Here is a 21,060-nt window from a genome sequence, read left to right as displayed (position 1 = left end):
CTGTTCATGCTTTTTTTCTTTCCTTTTTTGGCGAAAAGGATTTAACTGCTACGAGAAACAGGCTACTCGATTCCTCGGAAATTTGGGCGCAGGGATAAAATAATACGGATTATCTCATTTCCTGATTGATTACCTTCTTTGCCCAGCTCAAAATTAGCAATGAAAACAGAACTAAGGAAACCGTTTACATGTTTCAGCGAAGCTACAAGAGCATAGATATTGGATAACCTCCAAGAGAGTGATCGATTGGTCATGCTTTATCCAAGCGTCTTTGCCCAACAATAGTAAGTTAGCATCATAACGATTCACGTTCAAGTGTGCGAGTGAGAATATGGTGTGGAGTCGTTTACATCGCCAATGAGCAACATTGAAGACAGTCGTAAAATAATTTCAATGGCTTGATAGATATCCTGATAGGCAAGCAACAAAATCGCGAATATACATACGACTCGAAAACTCACCCCTTAGCCGCTCTTCCCATTCGCATACCAACTTCGACGTCCACCATAACGCCCTTCCTTGACCAGGCGATCAGGTCACCGTCCCACTGAATACTGCCGCGTTCAAAAGCAACAATAATACTACTCCCTCCAAACTCAAAAATGCCCACTTCATCCCCTTTCCTGACTTTGGCGCCCTTCTGTGTGAATTTCTCATTGATCTTCACCGTCCCCACATCTTCTGCTCCGATAGCTACGAAAAGGACCCGTCCAAACTCTTCGCTATTGATACAAACGCAGTGTCGAGCGTTCTCCGCCAGGATATCCACTCTGGACGTCACAGCTAATGGGTCAACGCCATAATAATCGCCGGGAATGAACTTGTCCCATTCCACGACTCCGCTGACCGGGCAATGGTATCTGTGATAATCTTGAGGACTCAGGCGGAAACATCCGACGGCTCCATCTGTCCAAGACTGGGCTAGTTCAGAATCGTGTATGAGTCTCGAAATGGACCACCCCCGGCCCTTGATCCAAAGTTTTTTCGTCTCGGCGACAGTATTGTAAGTTGTTACACGACAATCTGAGGGCACGACAGCAATAGTACCATCATCTTCTGCATAAATTGGCCGAGCGCCAGGCTTATGATGACGAATGAAGAACTGCTGAAAAGACTGGAAGACATGAGTGTTCAACCGATGCGCGTTCATATGTTGATCTACAGGTTTACTTACGGGATACTCTTTCCAAACGCTAGGCTCGAAATCATCCATATTAATGTGATAGCGTTGGATGAACCCAGGAATATCTTCCTTCGACTTGGGAGCCTCTTCCTTGGCTTGCGAGCGAACTGTTTTGTCATGTAGATACTTTCGGTATTGAGATGTCTCGTCAACTTCAGGTAAAAAAACTTTAAGTATTGTGCACAGATCGTCACATTATCGGGACTCACTCCACTCTGTCAGAGGATTGAAGAGGAAGAGCATCTTGAGCTTTTTAAACAAGGGCTGCTGCTCGCGGCTGAACTCCCCTGTCTGCACGAAGACTAGTTAGATCCATACAACTGTTGGCCTGTAGAGGTCCGTGAAAACGTACCTTCCTATTGATGGTCGGCCATCCAACATAACGGTGCCTAACCATGAATATGAAGTAGCATACCCAGGCATAAACGCTATGAAAGAACGAAAATATCGACATTGTAGTAGTAATTAGAATCAGGGATGGGTGGTGACACCAGATGGACGCCTTGAAAGCAGAGATATGACGTCATAATCATGGAACCTTGAGATTTTGGACACTCGTTCCAGTTTCAGTATACTCTAGAACTGTGACGCTGATCGCTGCGCAATGACCATGATAGCCACAACGCCATTATACGCGTATTAAAGTGCTCTTATAGGATGGCAGACACATCTCAAGGTCATACGGTGACGCATATACCCATACGAACCCCATTGAGCTGCTCGCGATAGAGTGGAATAATTGTAACGGGAATAACGCCAGGTGCACAAGTCAATGCGAAATTTATTTGATTTGACCTTGGGGACACAGACTTAACACGTATATCAGTTAACAAAACACGCCAATCAAATCTAAAGCATTCGAACCTCTTATATTTCCCATTGAAACCAATTGTTCCTCTGCAATGACCTGGGTCCATTAGCTCTGTCACTTCTGTGCGCTTGTCATTCAGATTCTAGATTGACATCTTGTTTTTGCCGTGGTAGTTGATCATAATAATATTCTGATTCGTGCTACAAGTTTCATTATTTTGCAGTAAAGCTATTAGAGGGTGACCATTAACGTCCATGATGACTCGAAGATTCGAATGTGCTTGTTTTCTGCTGAGCTTGAAATATTATCTTCTCCGCGATTGTCACCTAGTGCCGGTATCGGCAGACACTCACGATCCCTGACGTGCTCATGTAGACGAACGATGTCCTATCCTTTGCAATGGCTCTCTAATACTTTCAACAGTCGTTCTAAAGCAATAGAGTTGCTTCAACCAGAAGTAGAAAACAATGTCCTAACGCGACATGATTTCGATCTCGCAGTCAACTTCTTGCCTGGTATACACCGGTATTTTCCTGTTCGTATGATTCGTTCTTTACCAGATTTCTCTCCCCCCATTTCACATTCGCATGTTGTGGCAAGGAACTAGGCACTAAATCTTGCTGGCATCTCATGTAGGGCATATACTCTGGCACTTTCACAGGTGCCACGTTAGGTTACGGATACATGTTCGCCAGACCGAGATGGACGCCTCGAAGGTTTACTGCGCTCTCAGGACTCGGATTCATCGTTGGCGGGATGTTCGGCATGCTCAGACAAGTCCTTGCCCATCGACAGTTCGCAAAGGCTCTGGAAGATCCCAAAGGATTCATGCGAGCACTGGCGGATGTTCATCACAGACTTGGTGGAGAAGGAGAGCTGGGGTTCACATTGGAGCGGCTCAGGAACGAAGGTACGGGGAGGAATGCGCAGGTGCCGGAACGCGTAGAGCAGGGGCCAGAGATGGTTGATGAGGACTACTGGGACCGTCCACGCCCCTCGGTCAATGAGAGTGCGAACGCTACAGGTGAGCTGGGTTCATTGTTCACTTGATCTCTCGTAATTGCGTCGACGACATCGCCATTACAGTTATCACAGAGACTTCAAGTAATACTGCTGCTTCCCAGCCCGCAGCTCGATGGAATGAAATCCGTGCGGCAAATGCACGCGCCGCTGGGCAACAGTCTTCGTGGGATGCTATTCGACAGAAACACGAACGTAACAGGCTACCTAACTCGTCTTCAAACACTGTGGTGGATGAGCGTGCGCTAGAGCAAGCCAAGTTTGACGCTATGATAGAAGCGGAAAGACGGAAAGGCACGGGACAGGAGGGCGGCTTTATGAGTTGAATGTATTCACTACACAGCCCCTGAGGCCTGAGTGTCTATATAACGCATTGGTTCTCAATACTGAAGCGTAATTGCCTAGTAAGTGGCTTCGATGTGAAAGCAATCATAAATCGCAATGTCTTTAAACCATGAATGACCCTCGAGGTTTTTCAATTTAGAATACAAAGCAGCAGCCGACAGACGTACAACCAGACATGATGAATACACAGCAAAAAAAGAATTCAAAGGGAAAATGCCTCAACCAGCCTTCCTCCCGTCATCATCCCTTTTTTTTCTCATTTCCACCTTCCCTTCTTTCTTTTCATCTGCTGGTCCCTCGATCATCCTTCCTCCATCACCCGACGTCTACCAGCTAAGACCCATCCTACACGAACCCCGAACAAAAGTACCTCCTCTACGAAACCGCGAGTGGTGAAACCTAAAATATTTTAAAAGGCGCACATACATGTCATGGACCACAGTGAGTAGGTACCTCAAAATGCCTTTCTGGCACGCCCAGATCGTGAACCTTGAGAATTCCACATCAGCGCTCTTGTGAGTGAATGTTTAGATGGGCATAGACACATACAGCACTCACATTCGGCCTCAACCTTAATCCATCTTTTCATTCGCAAACTCTACCTTGAAAATCTACTCGAAATACTTAAGAGTCAACAGACGGCATTCGATCAATTAGCCGGGATGTAAATGCAGGTAATAAGTTATTAAGTTGTAAGGAAGACTAGAAGATATTTCCTTGCATATATTTTGCTACGGTGTCAGCTATCTGGGAGTTATAGTCGTGTCGAAATCCTCTAGTCAGTACAGTAGAAAGAGACCGCTGCCAGACCCGAGCTGCCACTTGCCTTCTATTATGAAACTCTCCATCTCCAAATAACTGCTTCCACCACGCAAATATAGCATGTACGGGCGTTGGGCACTTAGTATTCAGTACTCAGTGCCAGCCCCTCTAGAGTGATCCGCTAGATGGCGTCGCTGAACATTGAATTACGCTCCGCCAGAATAGCCGCAAACTCCGCTTCGAGCCCCTTACGCTCATGCACACTGTAACCTTCGTTGTTCGTGGATCCTCGACTATCTAGTCTTGTGTTCTCGTTATCAAGCTGCATTTTTCGTTGTAAACTATGTCTGCTAGCGAAAACGGTTATGGCTCTGATGGCGAGACAAATTCTGAGGACCTCACCGACAAGGCTACTGTTAAAGTTGAACTCGAAGCCTCACCTGAGAAGTTCCGCGCATCCCTCAAACAATATGCATATTCCGCGAAGCCTCCCAAAAGTGACGATGCTTCAAAGACCTTAAATTTGTCTCGACGATCTTCAACCAGTCATCCTGTAGTAGCCACTACAAGCAACAATAACTTTGTTGAATCAGACAGTGACTCCAAACCCAAGCCTCAAAAACGTTTGAATAAGCGTATACCTGGAGACGTCGAAGAGAAGAAGGTAGCTCGTGGGTCTAAGAAGCGGAAACGTGGATATGCCGCACCAGAGTTATATTCACACCTCCACATGCTTTCAGATTATCTGAAAGACGGACTGGACGGTATGTCATTTTCACAGTTCATGTAATCTAACTGCACCAGACTTATTTACGAATTGTTCAGTGATATTTTGTGGAATAAAGTAAGGTTATCTTTTTCCTGATTGCAACCGTTTTTTCAATGCCCAGGAAATCAAGTATCTAACGGTTATTCTAGCCCCGGCTACAAGTCTGCAGAGAATGGTCACCATTTCTATAACCCCACGAACCACTTTTGGCGCTGCTTACATAGCTCCGGTTTGTTTTTACTCTTATGCACACGCCAGATCTGCTGATTTATATCACTAAGGACTGACCTCGACACTTCTCCACCCATCGGAAGATTATACGCTGCCTGATGATTTCAATCTTGGATTGGTCAGTGCAATGATTCTTCGAACATAATATGTGTTTATATTGATCACCACCAGACAAACCTGGTAGATCGCCCTTCAGCAGAGGTAAATTTATATCTTTATTTCATCTCATGTTTTTCAAGTTACTGATTTTCGCATCACTACAGCAATCGGAGCTCTCCAAGGATGAGATGATTAAGTCTGTACCGACTCTACTAGCCAAAATAACACGATTCCGTCCGCGCTTCGTCTGCTTCGTAGGCATGGGAATATGGGAAGTTGTCAGGGAAGGACTGTTACAGACGGTTTCTTCTCCCCTGGCAGATGGTAATAAGAGTATCAAGGTCAAAGGGAAAAAACCAGCTAGTTTAGGACTACAACCCTATAAATATGTGCATCCGAGACGTAAGTTTATCTCTGCAACCTCTTCTGCATATACCTATGATCTTTGTACAGCCTTGGTCTCTGGCACTGATGCTATAACCGAGACGCTATTGTTCGTTGTTCCAAGCACGTCTGGACGAGTCGTACGGTACCAAGTGAGTTCGATACTCTACGCACAAACACAATAACTCGGGCTAACAACGAATAAACTTGAAAGTTAACGGACAAGATCACTTTCTTTGAAACTCTGAAGGATTTGAAAGAGATGAAACAATCCGACATTGATACATCTGACATGCTCGCTATCTACTCATAGGACTGTTAAAGTTTTGAATATGCTCGAAATATTCATATCTTATTCTGGCGCGTGTTAGTGACTGCTATCTTACAATATCACCAGTACTGATATATTTTCTACGTACGTAGTCATATATTTCCTCTGATATGACTCATTAGTCAGGCTGTTGGACACCCTCGACATTACAGATAAGATGTCATGGAGGGATATGTCACCGCCAGACTGGGTGGTTTTCGATCATTGGACAGGGCTCGCATATATTCTAGACTACCTTAGAATTTCAAAGTTTCCCGCAAGGTACGTAGGGAAGTGGCTATATCACTTATACTGCTACAACTTTCTTTTAGCATCCAGTATTCTCAGCTGCTCCTGATCCCATTTGGCCCCGCTTACTCCGCAAATCATTCAGTGATGACCAACGTAATATTCTTCGTCTCGAAGAAGTACTCATTGTTAGCCTAGAAAATCGTAAGTACTCCTCAATCATTCGTCCAGATTAAGGCAAAGTTGACTTACCCCAATGAATGACCAGTGCGTAAGGCTCAACACCGCAGGTCCCGTCTTCGTGCCAGGTGGTATTTTCACAGTGAAACTCTCCTGAGGAGGTTCGTTGTTAGGGTTCGGTACGAGTTCATAGGGATCGAACGGGCCGCTGTAGAGAATAGCACCAACACCATCCCTTTGGAATGCTGGGCAGAATTCGGGCTCCTCTACGAAGCACGGGAAAACCGCGATCACGACCGCAACCTCGTTGACGGAGCTAGTAAAGTTCTGCGTGACGAGTATCAGGAAGGCTTCCTCCAAAAAAATGATCAATGAGCTCACGGGACGATCAACCTGGACTACGATGTCAGACCCTGCAGCAGCAGTAGCCATGTTTGGTGGAGCAGCAATTGTAACACTCTGAGCGAATGCGGAGGCCGCGTAGAGTGCACCTGCGGCGAAGAGAGAGGAAATCTTCATATTTGATAAAAGAGGTGAGAAAGATGGGTGTAGGCAGTTGTAGTAAGACCTTATACGCTACTCCGTGCAGTCCTTTTATACATACACTAAACAGGTCCAGAGCATTTCCGTCGAAAAACCGCATTGACATAGGCACCCATCGCGCCTACGGCAGAGACATAGTGAAGGAGACCAAACCCCTTCCTTGGAACACCTTGAAGACGTTTGGAGGAGCTGTACCTTGCCCCCCCCCTGCACAGGGACAGGGGATAACCCTCGCTAGCCATGTCGGGTTCCAATGACCGCACAGGCTGTGGGCTTCTGACCTCTCAGAAGTCCCCTGGCCGGCAAGAATTGTACTGTCGCGGTGGATTAAGAGACCCGATTGCGATGAACACGACATGAAAATGCGCTATGAACGGACGACGCAAGTGTGTGCTTTCACAATGTTCGCCTCCGTGCATTTGTGTCGTGATAGACGGCGCTTGTCGCTGTCATTTTTAAACGGCATAAACGGCTACTTCATGCCTACTAGCTATGTTTTCCCTTCTGGTGTCTTTCGCTCACTGAAAATAGCTGGACTTCCAACTCGGTATTGGAACTTGTATCGATAGACGTTAATGGTGGTAATCGTAGGGCTTGCAGAACATTGGAATTTGAACAGCGCTGAATCTCTAAAGCTCGCCGTTGTATTCGGGATTTCACTGACATGGGTAAACGTCATGGTCGTTTTCACTGTAAGTCTCCGCCGATGTCCTCGACTCCGCGAATATCGAGGAACAACAAAGTGCGAGTTCCCCGTCGTCTTTCACCATCACTCAAACGTTCAGAATTTTTTAGCACCATAAAAAGCACTGGTAAATTTTCATTTGTAGTAAAGACTTTTATTACGGGTTGACGTAGTCTCCCCTAGGCATACCATTTAGGAGGAAGACAGTCGTTCCTCCTATCAAATAGGGTTGACGATGTTTTTCAAGCTATCTAACCAGCACTTGATTGCGAAATCGAAAATCCGCATTATTCCCGGGTCACCGATCAATGTGACTCGAACTTCGTTTGGGCGTTAAAAGTTGAACATTCACCTATACGTATACCAGTAGTTTCAACAGTCAAGTTCAAGCATTATGTCTGAACTACGAATTAAAGAAATAATTGACCCCGGTGAGTACATACACAATGTTTAATTAGTGAGACATGTTGAACTAATAAGATGATGGAATAATGTCTTAGGACATCCTCTTCTGGAGGAAAATCGAGCAAAGATCGAATCCATTGCACGCAAAACCTGTACGTATAGCTTAGAGAATGCACTACAGGTAAGCATAAAGGTATTCGATAGAGATGATATCTCTGTGTCTGATTACAAACAGCTCGATATCTACTATCCTTCTATTCTAAGCTCATTGAGTAGACCACCAATACTCCTATTCTTCTATGGAGGGGGGTTCACAGACGGTACACGCAGCTCACATCCCCAGAATCTCGTTTACAACAACGTTGGAGCATTTTTCGCCCGCCGTGAGATCCTTACGGTCATAGCTGACTACCGCTTGGTGCCTGGTGCAGTCTTTCCAGACGGCTCACAAGATGTACGTGATGCGCTATTGTGGGTTATGGGGAATGTCAAAGAGGGTGATGTCAATCGTCTCTACGTATTGGGGCACTCTGCAGGCGGCATTCACGTAGTCTCTATGTTTCTTATGTCGAAGCTTTGTCACCCAAAGCTCGAGAAGGCGGTACTCGGCGTCATCCTCATGGGTGTGCCCTATGAGATTTCCAACGGCCGAGGTGCGAGACTCCGAGCGGCAGCAGAGAAGTACTACGACGGTGCTTCGAGGATTGTGTCAAACCAACCTCTTGGACTTTTGTCTTTCGCTGACAGCTGTCACGTTTTCTTGATACCGCCTGTGCGAAATATTCTGGCTGAGAGTGAGCCTCGCATAATAAAAAGAACTAATCACACGTTCCTGGAAGCATTCAAAGCTAAGGGAGGTACTGTTGAACATTTCGTCCTTAAAGGACACGATCACCTTAGTCCTTTACTTGCACTGAGTTCAGGTCGAGGTGAGAAATGGGGGGAGGAAATTGTTCAATGGATTATGTCATAAATTATTTCAGTGGTCATCAGTCGCAGATCATTGGGGGAAGAGTAGTTCTTGCAGTTCTTGCATTAGATCACCCAAACGGCGCTGTAGGTCACGTATTAATATATTTCCTTTGAAATACAGGGGAAAACGATATCATGCTACCTTTTCTCTGATTCGACAAAGTCGATTTTGTATCCCGATTAGGCCAGACCATCTCGCATGACCCCCTCCCAATCTGCCAGCTCAATCCAGTCCACTAACTCCATAAGCTTGTATCGCAACTTCTTTCCACTTAGCAGGATCGGCTGCAAACGCAGATGCATACTCCACCTCCATTGTATGCAATCTTCGACCAACGATGACAAGACTGTGTAGAGGGTCCCCAAAGGAAGATGGAGGAAGCGAGGAGAGTGATGAAAGTGTCCCCGCATGTATGCGCTGTTCCCCTGAATTTTGGTTTGTGTCAGATGGAGAAGAGGCCTCAGGAAATCCGCCAACGCGGGAAAGAGAAATGACAAGCGTTGAATCTGGATTGAGTACGTTTTCTTTCCTAGTCTCTTCAATTTCTAGGAGCTGGGATATTGCTTGAGGGACAGACATATACCGTGGAGGTTCAAAAATCTTCCTCCCTCTAAAGGATATCATTATATCACCTCTGCCATAAAATGAGAGCATAGTGTCGATCTCACCTTGCGAGATTCTCCTCACTCTGCTCTTTGACTTTGATATCAAGTAGAACCAGTGTGTGCAAGCCCATCCGCACATTCTCCTTGATTCGATCGTAGAACGAGTCTGGCTTCCAGGTTTCTGTAAAGAACACGAGAGAGACAGCTTGTCCAAAACTGTAGAGAGCGAGACCAGTTGCCCCAACGGCATTCAGTATTGATGCATTATGAATAACACGGGTAGGAATAGAAAGGGAGCGGGCACGGAGAAGAAGATCGGTATGGGTGGTTGCTCTGAATTGATGAGGGTTAAAGATGTATATAAGACAAGGTCATTCATTAGGACTCACCCGAATGGATCGCCAACGACGAGGAAAGATACATCTTCTTTATCAGCATCGGTCAGGATCTCATCACTCTGCGTTTCTACCATATCACGATCCGCGAGAATGACTGGTTTTCCATAAAATGCCTCCTATCAGACAGGATCGTTGCATAGCGTTATTGGCTTGTACATTTATGCAGATTAAGTGGGACTGACAAGACGAGATTTGTCGACCATCAGAATACTAGTGTAAGCCTCAAGATAGACACGAGAGGAGGACTTGATGGCTTCCAGGCCACGGACAGTTATGTCTTTTTCATCGCAGAGACCAAGCCCGATCACATAGAACATTGTAAAGTAGCTGTGAACAAAGCGGTAGACTCGGAAGTGGAACAAAGAATGGAACAGCCAAAATTTCCGGTACGTGATAAGATTAGATCACTCAACGTAACCAGGATAACAATCTAATCTAATCAGAGCCTCGTCCAATGTCAGGTGCGAAATAAATCAAATGTGATTGTAAAACGAATTGAGCGAGAAACAACATTACACCAAGCATTACACGTTTACAATAGTGCATAAGACGACAATACTGCTTAAGACAACTTAAGACCTCTATAGATACATTTTGAGTGTGTCATCGATCGTTCAAAATCCCCAATCACTCTTCCATCTCATCACCGCTCTCCATGTCCTCATCACTATCGCTTTCTTCGCCCTCTGCGACCTCGATTGGATCTATATTGATATCATGATCGGCACCCACATAGGAGTCGCAGATGACATAGAGCTTGAGAGTGTGCGGGCCCTTTGGTAATGTGAACTCTAGCTTCACCGACAAACTCTTGTTCACGGTGACACGCTTGATAACAAGCAGCTGTCGAGTGCTAGGCTCTCCCACCACAAGCCACCAGTTGGCCATTTTCTTTTGTGGGTAGAATGGCGCAATCACTGTCTGATCGTCGTCTGGCTCGTCCTCGTCTGCATCTCGAGAGAGGGCTACTTGAATGAGAATCGGAGCTCCAGCAGTATAGTCACCCTTGGCGAGGTCATATGAGACGTCAAGAGTAGGGTAGGAATTGACAAATGTTGCCACATCACGCCTGCAAAAGAATATCAGACTGTGTCATGCTAAAACTGACTGGAGTACCCACATCTGCCTTGCATCCATCTGCAAAAGAGCCGTTCTTTTATCATCTTCCATTTCCATAACGTCATAAACAGACTCAATGCCTTCATCCTTACAACGTTTAACTACCTATAGGCAACGTCAGGAGAGAATGTGACGTGAGGATTTGGGATCGTGCTTACCTCAGGCTCAAAGTGTGGGATTTGTTTCAACGGCGAATCTGTCTCCCACATTGCTTGTACACACATTTGAGATAGATCCATGGCGCCCAAAGCGTTCAGCCAGGCATTCGATGACATGACATCAACGCAAGCAGAAAGCAGGTTTAATACTTTCTCCAGCACCAAAGACTGGTCTGCGACCAAATCGGGTGGTAACTGGAGTCGTGAAAAGTGCGCCTGGAGTAAGAGGAACGTCTTGAAGTGAGGATCTTCGAAATCGGCTTGGTCCAGCTTGACAGGGACGCGATCATAGATCCGGCGCAATAAGACGTCCTCGTGACGGCGAATAGGTATCGTCTCAAACTCTGCGGAGGAGGAAACAACTTCCAGTAGCCCTTTCATCTTTGTTCGCTCTTTCAATGACAGTGTATACACCTCAACAGTAACATCTGTTCTTGCTTTTCAGTGGATGTATCATACAGGAGAACGAAGTCCACTCACAGGAAATATTGTAGTATGCCGCAATCATGCCAAGATTGAGAGCCGATACCTCCATTTCATCCTCTGAGGAGCGAATAAGGACTAGTAGAGACTGGGAATATTTTAAACACATACCGACGGATATACACTTGGAATTAACGAGGTCTTGCAGCGTGGTTTCAACAAGCTCGGACAAATGATCTGACAAATGTTGGTGGCTAACGTTGTGAAGGTTGTAGTAATTTGGGTTCTGAGTCATGCGCCTGTAGAAGTATGTCCAAGTCAAAATATCCTATATCTCACTTGTCAGTGATCCAAAGTAAATAGTGTGTTCAGATAAGCTCACCATTGCATCTTGCTTGTTCTCGATTGTTTTGACCGCTATTTCAGCTAAGAAGTAGTCATGGAGCAAATGGGTAGGAAGATGAGATTCAATGGGAAGACCTTCCGCAAGGAATTTCTTGTAAAAATCTTTTCGCGTTTGTTGACACATTAACACGCATCGGCTGCGGTCATCCTCCATTGGTCGGCAAGCACGACCCATCATCTGTAACACATCCATCACAGGGTAATCGGCGTAACGGTGCTCTTTGCCTTCATAGTACTGCACGCCCATTATGATGACCATGTAACTGGCGACAGGGAGACTCCAAGCAGTGTCCTATCGTAGACAACCAATAAGGACATGAAAAGGATGGAGATGAATATGTCATACCTTCGACGCTACTAGAACTTGTATAGCACCCGATTGGAATAAACGTTCGACAATACGCTTGTCCTGTTTGTCTAACGCCTCGTGATAGTACCCAACACCATGTTTCAAAGTTTCAGCCAGTCCAGAATCGCTGATATGATCAAGATGTGGCTGTAAGGCGTCCTCTTCGATGTTTAAGAAACGGTCGCCTTTCTCATCAGCAGCACAGTGCGTCAAAATGTCATCAACAGTAAGACGACATTGTCTTCTTGAAGGTACAAAGACTATGACAGGTTTGGTGGGTGCATATTCGACAATTGCAAGATAAGCAGGCTTAGACATTGCAATCATCAAAGAAGGGAAGTGTGGAATTGTAAAGCTTTGAAGATGTATGTCCATATCAAGTGGCCGAGAACTGCAATTACAACACATCAGCGCCCATACATGCCCAGCTGCTGAGAAAAACAAACCTAGGGGAGAAATTGAAGATAGCATGCGAGGGTGCTCCCATCCATTCACCAAGGTCTCGTGCATTGGCAAGGGATACACTACATGCGACTATGCGAGTCTTGATCTCTGTTTGTGCCGACACATACCGTGTGCGAGAGATGACAACTTCATAAGTAGGACCAACTTCGCCTCCGACAAGCTGAACTTCGTCGGCGATCAGCAATCCAATGTTCTGAACGTTCTTGCGTTGCCGCCATCGCCTGGAAAGAACATCCCACTGTACGACACTTAGTTGTAACACGTGGTTTGGAATAACCAGATAAACTCACCTGGGAAGGGGTGCAAATTATAACATCACCTTTTTCCAACAAACGAAGATCGGCGCTTGTCTCTCCAGTCAAACTGACGATTTCTTTGCCGCCTTGTAACTTGCTGAACTTGCGACGCCATTCCACCACACGCTGATCTACCATTTCTTGATATGGCTCGATACAGACGGCTCGAAGCTGCTCGCGCTTACTCCAGAGTCGCAGCAAAGCGAACTCTGCACAAATAGTTTTCCCGCTACCAGTGGGAGCGCCAATGAAGACGTTCTCATCGGAAGTGTAGAGGGCTTGGAATACTTGGGTCTGAATTTTGTTGAACGTTTGGATGGTCGATGAATAGATGGCCTCGAAGTCCTTGTTATGAAGAGCAGACAGAGGAAGAGACTGTAGATCAAGAAGGGGCGTGGGAGGAGGGAATTTTTCAGGGAGAATAAGGTGCTTGAATGATATCGGTAGGCGTGTTTCAGCATGTAACCAGCGATCAGAAATGACGGAAATGTAGTAGTTGGGTGGGACAGGCTCAAACATAGGAACAGTGATCGTAACGTTGTGTTCATGCTCCGCATATCTTTGTAAAAGCACGAATGAATCATGGAACAGGACGATTTCTCCGTCAACATCCTCCACAATAATTATGAAGGTCTCTGCTGTGCCATGTATCTTCTCATCCCAACGGAAATCGGGGACTATAGATAGATCAATTCGCAAAAGAGATCTTGTGATGGGTTGTACCTGAGCTTGCAGTCTTGAACCAAAATGCAGTCAGAAATAGCAAGTGATGGTTAATTGTCATGCTCACTGTAACTTGGGGAAGCTATGGACTAAACGATGGACCAGTCTACCAGCATTGGGTATACCAATTAGTTCTCCAAGCTCCGGTGGATTCAGGTCGAAATATCGTTCCCATGGCTGATATGTAATTAGCTCATAATCAAATCCAATTAGCTAAGACACACTCACGAATTGCTTTCCTTCCGCTTTTCTTATAACTTCTTGCGGTACACCCTTGAACTGACGGAGGGGTGTCATCGAACGCCACCTGGAAAACCGGAGTTTATATCACATCTAGAGTATAAAACGAAAACACTCACATTCGCTTTTCAACCATCTTGCAAAGGTCTAGACATGCTCCAGCGGGAACGGCCCAGCCACGCTTGAGGCATATTTCAAACATAGCCCGAAGAATACTATTCAGGGACAATAAGTGTCTCTTAAGTGACAGAGAAAGAATATGCTTACCGTCCGGCAGATTGCTGTACATAAACCATATCAGCGACTAATGCGAACCCTGAAAGCATGAAATCAGTTTAAGATGAAGGTCAGAAACGGATCGTAGTACTCACCCTCAAGCTTGAGCTGTGAGATATATGCTTGAAGGAGAACATTGATTTTAGCGGCCGGTTCCTCCACGCTTTCCTTAACGGGAATGGGAACACGTTCTAAAAGTTTCCCAAGTTCGAGTTTCTCCTGCAAATGAAGTCAGATTATGCAAGTGAGCGTAAGTATGAACGAAAACTTGCCTCTTGACGGACCTACATATCGGATCCAGAATCAGCAGAGATAACCAGTCAACAGAATACTACTCACTGGAAGAAGCTTGAACTCGTTTGATAACGCAAAGACTCTGAAAAGCTCCAATAATGACATCGTTGGTCTGAGGTGCTGATTATACGTAGCCATTGAATTGTATGTCACATAATAATGTGAAGCAATTCGTCCCAACTCGGTGCTTTGGAAACGGCCGGACGCACGCTCGTATTTAATAAGATGACACTTCTCTAATGCAACTGCAGCAGAATGTACAATATCCGCTCGCTTCTGGATGAGGCCAGAGTCGTCTTCCTGATAATCGATACCCACTTCATACAGGGCTGGTGACTTCAGCATGCGAACATATCTAAATGATAGATATCGTTAACTATAAGATACCAACTAGTATGAACTTTACTCACAGATAACTATAACCAAGCCACTGCACAGCCTCGTCTCTGTTTCTGACGGTCCCAAGAACAATCTCGGCGTTCAGGTTGTCAACCAATTTCGACACAAACTGCGACTCGATGGGAAGTTGTTGATTCATTAGGCTGAGGTAGTACTGTAGTTCAGAGTGATTCGTGATGATGATGCCCTCTCCATAAGTGTCGTATTGGGGCCGCCCAGCACGTCCCAGCATCTGTAGCACATCTTGTGATGACAACTCCACCCATCGTCCTTTTTCAGGGTTGTAAATTTGAGTACCCTTGATGATGACAGTATGTGCAGGAAGGTTAACTCCCCAAGCCAGTGTTGCTGTGCAAACCAAAACTTGCACTGCACCGTCGGCGAACAGCTCTTCCACAAGTCCTCGGTCCTCACGCGTCATGCCTGCGTGGTGAATAGCGAACCCGAATGGCAATAAGTCTTTGAGATTGCCGTCTTTGACGTTGTTGGCCTCTTCATTCAAAATTTCTCGCGTGGCAGAGTCAGGTCGAACAAATTGCGTAATGGTTTCCTTCTCAATAGCCATGTCACGTATAAATTTGGCTGTCTTAGCCGTCTCCTTTCTGGAGTGGACGAAGACGAGAGTTTGATTCTTGCCCGCCTGGTCCAAGACTTTGTCGTAACAGACTTCGTTCATGACCTGGTAACGTTTAATAGCCTTTTTCTCCGTTACACCAATGAATTGCTGCTGGAGACCGCAAGGACGATATGATGCATCGAAGTAAAACAGGCCTTTCGATTCGTCGACACGCAAGAACGTGGCTACATCCTGGTAATTTGGAAGCGTTGCCGACAGACCGACAAGACGAACATATTCCGAAGTTTGCTCCATACGGCGTATTGTTCGCGCGACGATACTCTCCAAAACTGGCCCTCTTTCGTCATGTAAAAGATGGATTTCATCGATGATAATCAGACGAACGATGTTAGTGTAACTAGTGTCCGTACTCTTGCGCGTGATGACATCCCATTTCTCTGGGGTTGTAACGATGATTTGAGTTTCAGATATTTGCTGTTTCGTCATTTGAGAGTCGCCCGTGAGTTCGCCAACTTTGATTCCAAATTTATTCAGACGCGCGTTGAAGTTACCAACCATCTCCTGGACCAAAGCTTTCATAGGAGCGATATAGACGATCTTGAATTGGTCAAGAGCGAGTTCACCGGTTTCTTCGTCGCGATATTTGGACATTTCATTCAATATCGTCAACATGGCAACATTGGTCTGAACAGCAACAATATTGTCAGTCTATTTGATTTTTCAAATAACAAACGTCCACATACCTTACCCGCACCAGTTGGTGCACAAAGAAGGATAGGCTCATCAGTCCCAAACGCGACGGGATATAGCTTGCTCTGTATCCGGTTCAACCTAGGAACTGTAAATGCTTCTCTGGCCCATGCAGGAAGATCAGAAACAGAAACAAACTCCTCCTCGCCACCTTGCTTTGATTTGGGAGCAGGCACGTGGATCTCCTCGTAGCCTTTGCGGGCACGCTTGAACGATCCATCGGGAAGCTTACACTTCTTGTTCGACATGAGGTGGCCACCTTGACTGAAAGCCATGCTCTCCAGATCGACAGTACGTTTAGGTTGTACTGTTGAGCCAGGAGCAAGAGTTGCGGTTTTGGGGACATTAGACTGCTTGACTTTCTCGTTAACATCCATTCCATCCGCTGGAGCCTTAGCTTGCCTATCACCCGCAAGCTCGCGTAGAATCCAACCTACACCCTTCTCGCGCATAGCAACCTCGACGTTCACTCTCTCATCTGCATCACTACGCATGAGTTTTGTACACCAGACTACGACATCGCGATTCTTGAGGAATTTGGTAATGACGTGAAAGCTCTGATACTCAAAGAGTTCCATAAGCTGATTTTCACAATCACGCAAACTCGATTCAGAACCGAGGACGGAAAGAACGGAAGAAGCTTTGTCGGCAGCGGTGACGGGATCGGGATAAACTTCTGATATTTGCCGTTGCACCCAGAAACCGTCAATGGAATGTGGAGACACAATGTCCTTGTCGGCTTTCCCTTTGCCTTTTCGATCTGCTGATGAATCGTCACCAATTACCAGCTCTTCATCGCCTCCTGCGTCCTCAGGAGGACCCTCTTCTTCCTCCTGTTCCTCCTCATTCTCGTCGTCCGACTCCTCCCGAATCTCATAGCCTTCCTCGTCTTCATCCTCCTGTTCTTCTTCGTCGAAAACAACTGCCACGCCAACCTCGTCATCAATTTCAGCATCTTTTCGTTCCATGTCTGGGTCGACCATGGTTTCATCTTCTGCGCCGTAATCCGTTATCTTCCTTCCAAGAGCAACTAACTGAGAGAACGTGTCGTTCGACATAGGACCGAGAACTCCTTCAATTTCCTTCTTCTTGTCGAAATCCTTCATATTCTCGTTTTTTAGTGTTTCCAGTACAATATCAGTGGCACTTCGGATAATGTCTTGAGCCTGGTCCCCGAGAGACTGGTGGACAGCTACAAGCATGAGCTGGTAAACCTCCCGTGTCTCCGCAGTACGAGGCCGGTATGTAAGGCCCTCGACGTCCGCGGTTGCTTCGATGATATCCATATAACCAAACCCGGTCTCGGCTTTTCGCTTTGACGCCTGCTTTTCACCCGTCTCCTGTCTATCTGCAGCCTTTTTCTTCTTCTTGTCGACATCTTTGGGCGCCTGCCTCAGAACACGAGAACCCATTTCCCGTGGGTCGATGCGCCCTGCGAGAGAAGTTGGTGCGCCATCCGGTTCCTTGTCTCGACGGGGAAGTACAGACCTATCTGCAGTCAATACAAGAGAAGAAATAGCACCATAGTTGTAACCAGAAAGATCTGGTTTCCCTGCACGTCCCGACATATTAATGCGATGATGTGGTCAGTGATAACGTCTTCGTGGTCGTGGTCGACGTTGTCGAACAATACGTCCCCGCAAATTTGGGCGGAGTCGAAAGCTCAGCGCGATGACCAAGCACTGGCCAAATAGAGGCGCAAATAACTGTACACTTTACAGTGGCCGCGAATAAGACCATGGTACTATGTGATTACCAAATATGGACACTACGACCTCGAGTCACTGGTAAGGCCATCCGAAACTGAGGTGTTTAACTTCAAGAAGTTTCAGGCCCAGCAAACCACAAGGTATATTCTTATTGTTATCATGATGTACTTGTAGAGCTTCTGACAGAATAATAAACAGCTTAACTTAACCTATGATCCCTTGTAAGTACATGACAACACACTCGTTCAAGTTATGCCTAATTAGCTTAGTAATCTACAATTTGACTTTTTGAAACATATAAATTAACTCTTCTATGACTCACAGTAGGGCCATCTGAACTTGAATCTCTCTTTTCAGAGACATTTCCAGGGAGCATAAGCTTTGCTTTCCTCGACAACCAGACCCTATATTCTGTCTTTCTACATGTCCTAAGTGTCTCCAGCTTGTTGCTGAACGCAAGGTCGGTGGTGCCTATAAGACATCTAACGTATATTAACCTACTTTCGCTTGTTCTTCAGAGAGCTGCGCGAATTAGTAAGGACAAAACCACGTATCAACCAATATGAGCAGCTATCGAGATGCCAGTGAAGACGGGGAAAAGGGTATCTTCAATCGCCGAATGACATTTTGCCCATACCTCCGCAGCAACTTCGACACAGACGAGCTCATTAGACACTGTCCTGACTGTTTAAGATTTTTTGCGATCTCTTGCAGTCATTACCGCGATGACCGTGAGGCTGGTACAGTATGTCATAATCTCCGTCTCGTCTTCACGGATGGTGCGTGCTTGGGCAACGGACGCGAGGATGCCACTGCCGGGTTAGGCGTGGCCATTGGCTTCGAGGGCGAGGACACGAGCCAGTGGGCAATCCCGGTCGTAACCAGATGGATCAGGGTTCGCGACGCACTAGTCAGCGAGCGGAGCTCTTGGCTGCTTTGGAAGGCATACGCAAAATTAGCGAGGTAGATGGTCCCTTTTTAGCATGCTCAGGTAGCAATAGCCCGCGAGGCGAGCATTCAGATGGCACGAGCCCTACAGGTTGGATAGTTGTGACCGACTCGGAATACGTTGTACGTGGTATGACAGAGTGGTTCCCCGTCTGGAAGGTATGTGCTCCTTCTATCCTGTGGTAGTTATACAGCTGACTCGTCTTTACGGTCTTCAGAATAATGGTTGGCGTGCTTCACGTGGACGCCGACCCTCCAACCTGGATTTATTCCGGGAGATTGATAGTGAAATAAACGAACAAGAACAAATTCACAACGTCAAGGTTTGATTTTGGCATGTCGGTAGAGAGTTCAACGAGCTTACCGATTCTTTAGCAAAAGAGCTGCCCGAGCTGCACGGTCTCCTTCGTATCATTCAACTGGCGTTGCAATCCTAATGGATTTCTGAGCGCGCAATTCGCCTATCTAATATTACAAGTTTCTAGTTGCTTTTACCTATAGCTATGTTATTGGGATAAACACTACCACCTATTAAAGTACTGTATGCTTGTATATGAATATACCTGATGATAATTTTTCCATAAGAAGCTAAAACTACATCAGCTATCAACCGCCCGACTATTTGGAGTATTTCTCTCCCTTATCTTCAAGTTATTTTTCTTTACAGCTTCTTCTCTACTAATCTCTCCTTCACGTCTCCACTGCGCCTTTTCATGGGCGTCATATTGCTCTCTTGCATCTACCCACCGTTCTTGAACGTCTTGAACATTGCTCCCAAAATCTCTCATTGGCCCTGCTGCTGTTGAAAGCAGCGAATAAGTATTCGGGCGCACAGCAGAAGAAACGTCTGGATCATCTATTGCACCAGGAGGTGGTTTTGTGTCGGGTAAAGGGATAAAGACATAGCCTGTGGCGCGATCAATGGCTCGAGCAAGATGAAGCATCGAGTTTTTGTCCTGATATTTGTTAGTTAGGCGACAGTGTCGAGGGTCAGTGGTAGACCTACCTCGACAGCCAAGGTTTCGAAACCGACAAGACTAAAGTCTTCTATCAAAGATACTAGTGCCATGTTCAAGGCCGCATAACGTGGTGTCGCCGCTGTTAATGCATTCTCCAGGTATGAGAGATCCTGTACTTCAGTATAAAAATCGAGATTGAAATCTATGTTCGTAATTGTTTTAACAAAAAGAAGGTTACGATCATGGATAAGCCCTACCTAAGTCTCCGTACTGAGCTATCAGATCAATCTTGGATAATACGTTGATATGAGGCAACTCGAGATGTAACATAGTCCTCAGGGACAGCAGGAGAACTGATATGTATTTTGACGCATCCGTCACGTAGTGTGCATCACAAAGATGGACTGCAGCCAACTATCTCGCTCTGTCATTTCGCATAGATCAGAAGAGATATAGACATACCCGGAAGCCAATCTTTATCAGTTTCGCTACAATTCTCTTCAGGCTGTCATGATTTGTACTCAATTCTACCTGGCCAGGAATATCGAACAAGACGTATGCGTCCTTCCCGAGTTCATTCAAGCGATCCTCCAACCAGTCAACGTTGGCTTCTAGATATTCCATACAATACAGCATCCCGCCGTTAGGGCCCAAACCGTGCTCGTTCATGGCATCCTGCAGTGTTATGAGAGATGAGACGTCAATTGCGCAAGGATAGAGGATGTTGTCGTTAGCTGGGTCCAAGTTCACTACAGATATTGGGCGATTTAGTGCAGTAAACAGCTGATGTTTTCCGTAGCAGTATGTAGATTTGCCACTCCCGGGTGCACCACATACGATTTCACCAAAGGGCATGATAGCAGCTGGAAACAATATTAATATTAAATAATTATGATTTTGAGTATTGCATAGATAACCTTAGGGTTAGGGCTTCAGTTCAGGGCAGGTTTTGGCTGATAGCTGGAAACAGTGACACGTCGAGCTTGACCGCGACTGCGAAATTTCACGACCCGTCACC

General features: G+C 45.9%; 10 protein-coding genes across 10 annotated transcripts; 4 read left to right on the top strand and 6 right to left on the bottom strand.

The window, feature by feature from the left end:
* Nucleotides 1–134: 134 nt before the first annotated feature.
* On the bottom strand, nt 135–1,662 carry SERLADRAFT_445087 (uncharacterized protein; the record flags this gene model as incomplete). Its single annotated transcript, XM_007313438.1, has 4 exons — nt 135–1,114; nt 1,175–1,335; nt 1,393–1,474; nt 1,536–1,662. The coding sequence occupies 4 exons, from the start codon at nt 1,635–1,637 to the stop codon at nt 458–460; spliced, it is 1,002 nt and encodes a 333-aa protein (XP_007313500.1).
* Nucleotides 1,663–2,323: 661 nt separating this feature from the next.
* SERLADRAFT_456784 (uncharacterized protein) lies at nt 2,324–3,463 on the top strand (the record flags this gene model as incomplete). The annotated part of the gene is made up of 3 exons (XM_007313437.1): nt 2,324–2,529; nt 2,631–3,018; nt 3,081–3,463. 3 exons carry the CDS (start codon nt 2,377–2,379, stop codon nt 3,338–3,340), a joined length of 801 nt encoding a protein of 266 aa, XP_007313499.1.
* A 1,220-nt stretch (nt 3,464–4,683) lies between these two features.
* On the top strand, nt 4,684–6,275 carry SERLADRAFT_456783 (uncharacterized protein; the record flags this gene model as incomplete). The annotated part of the gene is made up of 9 exons (XM_007313436.1): nt 4,684–4,885; nt 4,947–4,965; nt 5,040–5,119; nt 5,172–5,239; nt 5,293–5,322; nt 5,385–5,622; nt 5,674–5,756; nt 5,819–5,970; nt 6,028–6,275. 8 exons carry the CDS (start codon nt 4,852–4,854, stop codon nt 5,915–5,917), a joined length of 651 nt encoding a protein of 216 aa, XP_007313498.1.
* Nucleotides 6,276–6,300: 25 nt separating this feature from the next.
* On the bottom strand, nt 6,301–6,862 carry SERLADRAFT_433261 (uncharacterized protein; the record flags this gene model as incomplete). Its single annotated transcript, XM_007313435.1, has 3 exons — nt 6,301–6,357; nt 6,416–6,670; nt 6,725–6,862. 3 exons carry the CDS (start codon nt 6,860–6,862, stop codon nt 6,301–6,303), a joined length of 450 nt encoding a protein of 149 aa, XP_007313497.1.
* Nucleotides 6,863–7,186: 324 nt separating this feature from the next.
* Nucleotides 7,187–7,619, bottom strand: SERLADRAFT_456782 (uncharacterized protein; the record flags this gene model as incomplete). The annotated part of the gene is made up of 1 exon (XM_007313434.1): nt 7,187–7,619. One exon carries the CDS (start codon nt 7,563–7,565, stop codon nt 7,377–7,379), a length of 189 nt encoding a protein of 62 aa, XP_007313496.1.
* A 346-nt stretch (nt 7,620–7,965) lies between these two features.
* On the top strand, nt 7,966–8,949 carry SERLADRAFT_445083 (uncharacterized protein; the record flags this gene model as incomplete). The annotated part of the gene is made up of 3 exons (XM_007313433.1): nt 7,966–8,002; nt 8,072–8,157; nt 8,212–8,949. 3 exons carry the CDS (start codon nt 7,966–7,968, stop codon nt 8,947–8,949), a joined length of 861 nt encoding a protein of 286 aa, XP_007313495.1.
* Nucleotides 8,950–9,037: 88 nt separating this feature from the next.
* On the bottom strand, nt 9,038–10,324 carry SERLADRAFT_456781 (uncharacterized protein; the record flags this gene model as incomplete). Its single annotated transcript, XM_007313432.1, has 4 exons — nt 9,038–9,558; nt 9,617–9,887; nt 9,944–10,068; nt 10,135–10,324. The coding sequence occupies 4 exons, from the start codon at nt 10,267–10,269 to the stop codon at nt 9,172–9,174; spliced, it is 918 nt and encodes a 305-aa protein (XP_007313494.1).
* A 111-nt stretch (nt 10,325–10,435) lies between these two features.
* On the bottom strand, nt 10,436–17,994 carry SERLADRAFT_445081 (putative RNA helicase; the record flags this gene model as incomplete). Its single annotated transcript, XM_007314265.1, has 17 exons — nt 10,436–11,021; nt 11,073–11,176; nt 11,230–11,657; nt 11,710–11,772; nt 11,824–11,980; nt 12,035–12,349; nt 12,404–12,797; nt 12,853–13,109; nt 13,162–13,903; nt 13,958–14,067; nt 14,119–14,197; nt 14,250–14,345; nt 14,398–14,446; nt 14,502–14,625; nt 14,746–15,055; nt 15,111–16,360; nt 16,420–17,994. 17 exons carry the CDS (start codon nt 17,992–17,994, stop codon nt 10,580–10,582), a joined length of 6,495 nt encoding a protein of 2,164 aa, XP_007314327.1.
* Nucleotides 17,995–18,498: 504 nt separating this feature from the next.
* SERLADRAFT_445080 (uncharacterized protein) lies at nt 18,499–19,269 on the top strand (the record flags this gene model as incomplete). Its single annotated transcript, XM_007313431.1, has 3 exons — nt 18,499–18,595; nt 18,654–19,030; nt 19,051–19,269. The coding sequence occupies 2 exons, from the start codon at nt 18,698–18,700 to the stop codon at nt 19,267–19,269; spliced, it is 552 nt and encodes a 183-aa protein (XP_007313493.1).
* A 227-nt stretch (nt 19,270–19,496) lies between these two features.
* Nucleotides 19,497–20,897, bottom strand: SERLADRAFT_445078 (uncharacterized protein; the record flags this gene model as incomplete). Its single annotated transcript, XM_007313430.1, has 4 exons — nt 19,497–20,039; nt 20,090–20,244; nt 20,300–20,456; nt 20,505–20,897. The coding sequence occupies 4 exons, from the start codon at nt 20,895–20,897 to the stop codon at nt 19,683–19,685; spliced, it is 1,062 nt and encodes a 353-aa protein (XP_007313492.1).
* Between the last annotated feature and the right edge of the window lie 163 nt (nt 20,898–21,060).

Source organism: Serpula lacrymans (assembly GCF_000218685.1).
Source record: "Serpula lacrymans var. lacrymans S7.9 unplaced genomic scaffold SERLAscaffold_2, whole genome shotgun sequence".
NCBI lineage: Eukaryota > Fungi > Basidiomycota > Agaricomycetes > Boletales > Serpulaceae > Serpula > Serpula lacrymans.
This window is presented reverse-complemented; position numbering and strand designations above follow the sequence as displayed.